Genomic DNA, 2,216 nt, shown 5'->3' with positions numbered 1-2,216 from the left:
GCTCTGAAAGATACTACCTTTTTAATTTTGTCCTAGTTTCATCGTGGGATCATTATTTTTTCTTAATCCCAGTACCTTTCTGTTCATGTCTTTCAAGTATATTTGTTAGTTATTCTTTTTCATGGTTGCTTTTACAATTAGTGGAGATCACATTCCTCTTTCTCCAGATCCTTATCTTGTCAACCCTGGCCCTAAACACAATGGTGGGAATGATGAATGACAGCACAGGAGGTGACTTCATTCTGGTGGGGTTTTCAGACCAACCCAAGCTGGAGAAGATCCTTTTTGTGGTTATCTTGATCTCCTACCTTCTAACCCTGCTAGGCAACACTGCCATCATACTGGTATCTCACCTGGATCCCAAACTTCATACTCCAATGTATTACTTCCTCACCAACCTCTCCCTGGTTGACCTTTGCCTCACCACAAGTATTGTTCCTCAGCTGCTGTGGAACTTGAGGGGACCAGCCAAGACCATCACTCCCATAGGCTGTGCCATCCAACTCTGTGTCTCTCTGGCCCTGGGCTCTACTGAATGTGTTCTTCTGGCCGTCATGGCATTTGATCGGTATGCTGCTGTATGTAGACCACTCCACTACGCTACTTTCATGCACCCAAGACTATGTCAGACCCTTGTAGGAGTTGCATGGGTGAGTGGTTTGGGAAACACATTAATTCAGGGCACCATCACTCTTCAGTTGCCTCTCTGTGGGCACAGAAGGCTTTATCACTTTATGTGTGAAGTTCCTGCCATGATCAAGTTGGCATGTGTAGACATTCATGCCAATGAAATACAGCTTTTTGTAGCTTCTTTGGTGTTGCTTCTCCTGCCTTTGGGGCTGATTTTAATTTCCTATGCAGTCATTGCTCAGCAAGTGCTGAGAATCAGGTCATCCCAAGCTTGGCAAAAGGCCATGAGAACCTGTGGATCACATATTTTGGTGGTGACCCTCTTCTATAGCACCATCACAGCTGTCTATATTCAACCCAATAATTCCTATGCTCACAGTCAAGGCAAGTTCATCACTCTTCTATATACTGTAGTGACTCCCACCCTCAACCCCCTCATTTACACTCTGAGGAATAAAGATATGAAGGGTGCACTGAAAAGGCTACTAGGAAAAGATCCAAGATAAGAGAGACATAAAATCATCCTATGAAGAACCATTAAATCTTTGGAACTCTAGTGGCTTTTAAAAAGTTACCGTATCTTTTTCCCTTTATTGGATCACATTTACCATTTTCAAGACACAAACATATATCCTATTTTTATAGATGTATAATCAAAGAGTTTTGTTCATTATATATTGGTTACTTATTCAAATGATCATAAGATACTAACTTTATCTCTGTAATGTTAAAACTCCTGGTCAACTTAGTCAACTTAATTCTAAGGGAACACTTTGACTATATACATAATATTAAATCTGATACATATTATGGGGGCAGTGACTCTACGTCAGAAGCCCTAGGGAAATCTTGGTTGAGTCTCAACACCTTGGGCCCTGGCTTTCTATATATAAAATGAGTGTTTGGGTTAGATGGCCTCTGAGGTCATAAGGGAATAAAGAATTCCCTTTCACAATGCAGTGTCACTTGTATGTGTTCTGACCCATTACTTCCTTCAAGGCCAAAGGGAAGGGCAGTTAAGTGACATTTTCTGATGTCAAATATTAGAACTATTGAAGGAAATTCTTTTTACATACAGGTTTAGACTTATGATCAGTATTGCAAGTAGCTTTAGAGATCATCTGGTCCAAAGTAATCTCTTTATAGGTAGGAAATTAAGGCCCAAACAGGTTAAATCACTTGTCTCAAATCTTAGTTGGTGACAGAAACAACACTGTTCTCCCTGAAAACACAATGGTAATCTCATTTGTCCAAATGAATGGTCTCTTCTCAGTCTTTATCCATCTTGACCTCTCTGCAGCCTTTGATACTAAGAGCTTATCTGTTTTTGGAAATCCACAACAGCAATGATCATATGTAGTTAATGTCAATCTCTTCATTTGTAGTCTCTGGACATTTCTTCTCAGTCACTCCTTAGGAGAGATCGAGATCCAGGGGCATTTAGGCAGTAGATAGAGCATCAGGGTTGAAGTCAGGAAGACATGAACTATGTGACATTTGTTTGCTTCAATTTCCTCATCTGTAAAATGTGGATGATGATCGTACCTACCTCTCAGTTTGTTCTGGGGAATGAATGAAATAATAAT

At 40.3% G+C, this 2,216-nt stretch overlaps 1 protein-coding gene across 1 annotated transcript; it reads left to right on the top strand.

Moving 5' to 3' along the window:
• The first annotated feature begins 209 nt into the window (after positions 1-209).
• LOC100023178 (olfactory receptor 2G3-like) lies at positions 210-1,136 on the top strand. The gene has a single exon (XM_001374762.2). It carries the CDS (start codon positions 210-212, stop codon positions 1,134-1,136), a length of 927 nt encoding a protein of 308 aa, XP_001374799.2.
• Positions 1,137-2,216: the final 1,080 nt, after the last annotated feature.

Source organism: Monodelphis domestica, chromosome 2 (assembly GCF_027887165.1).
Source record: "Monodelphis domestica isolate mMonDom1 chromosome 2, mMonDom1.pri, whole genome shotgun sequence".
Classification (NCBI taxonomy): Eukaryota; Metazoa; Chordata; class Mammalia; order Didelphimorphia; family Didelphidae; genus Monodelphis; species Monodelphis domestica.
Note: the sequence above shows the minus strand (reverse complement) of the source record. Positions and strands in the feature narration are given on the sequence as shown.

What these genes read in the sequence shown, in the direction of transcription:
- LOC100023178 (XM_001374762.2), top strand. Translation starts at nt 210, where the DNA reads ATGATGAATGACAGCACAGGAGGTGACTTCATTCTGGTGGGGTTTTCA.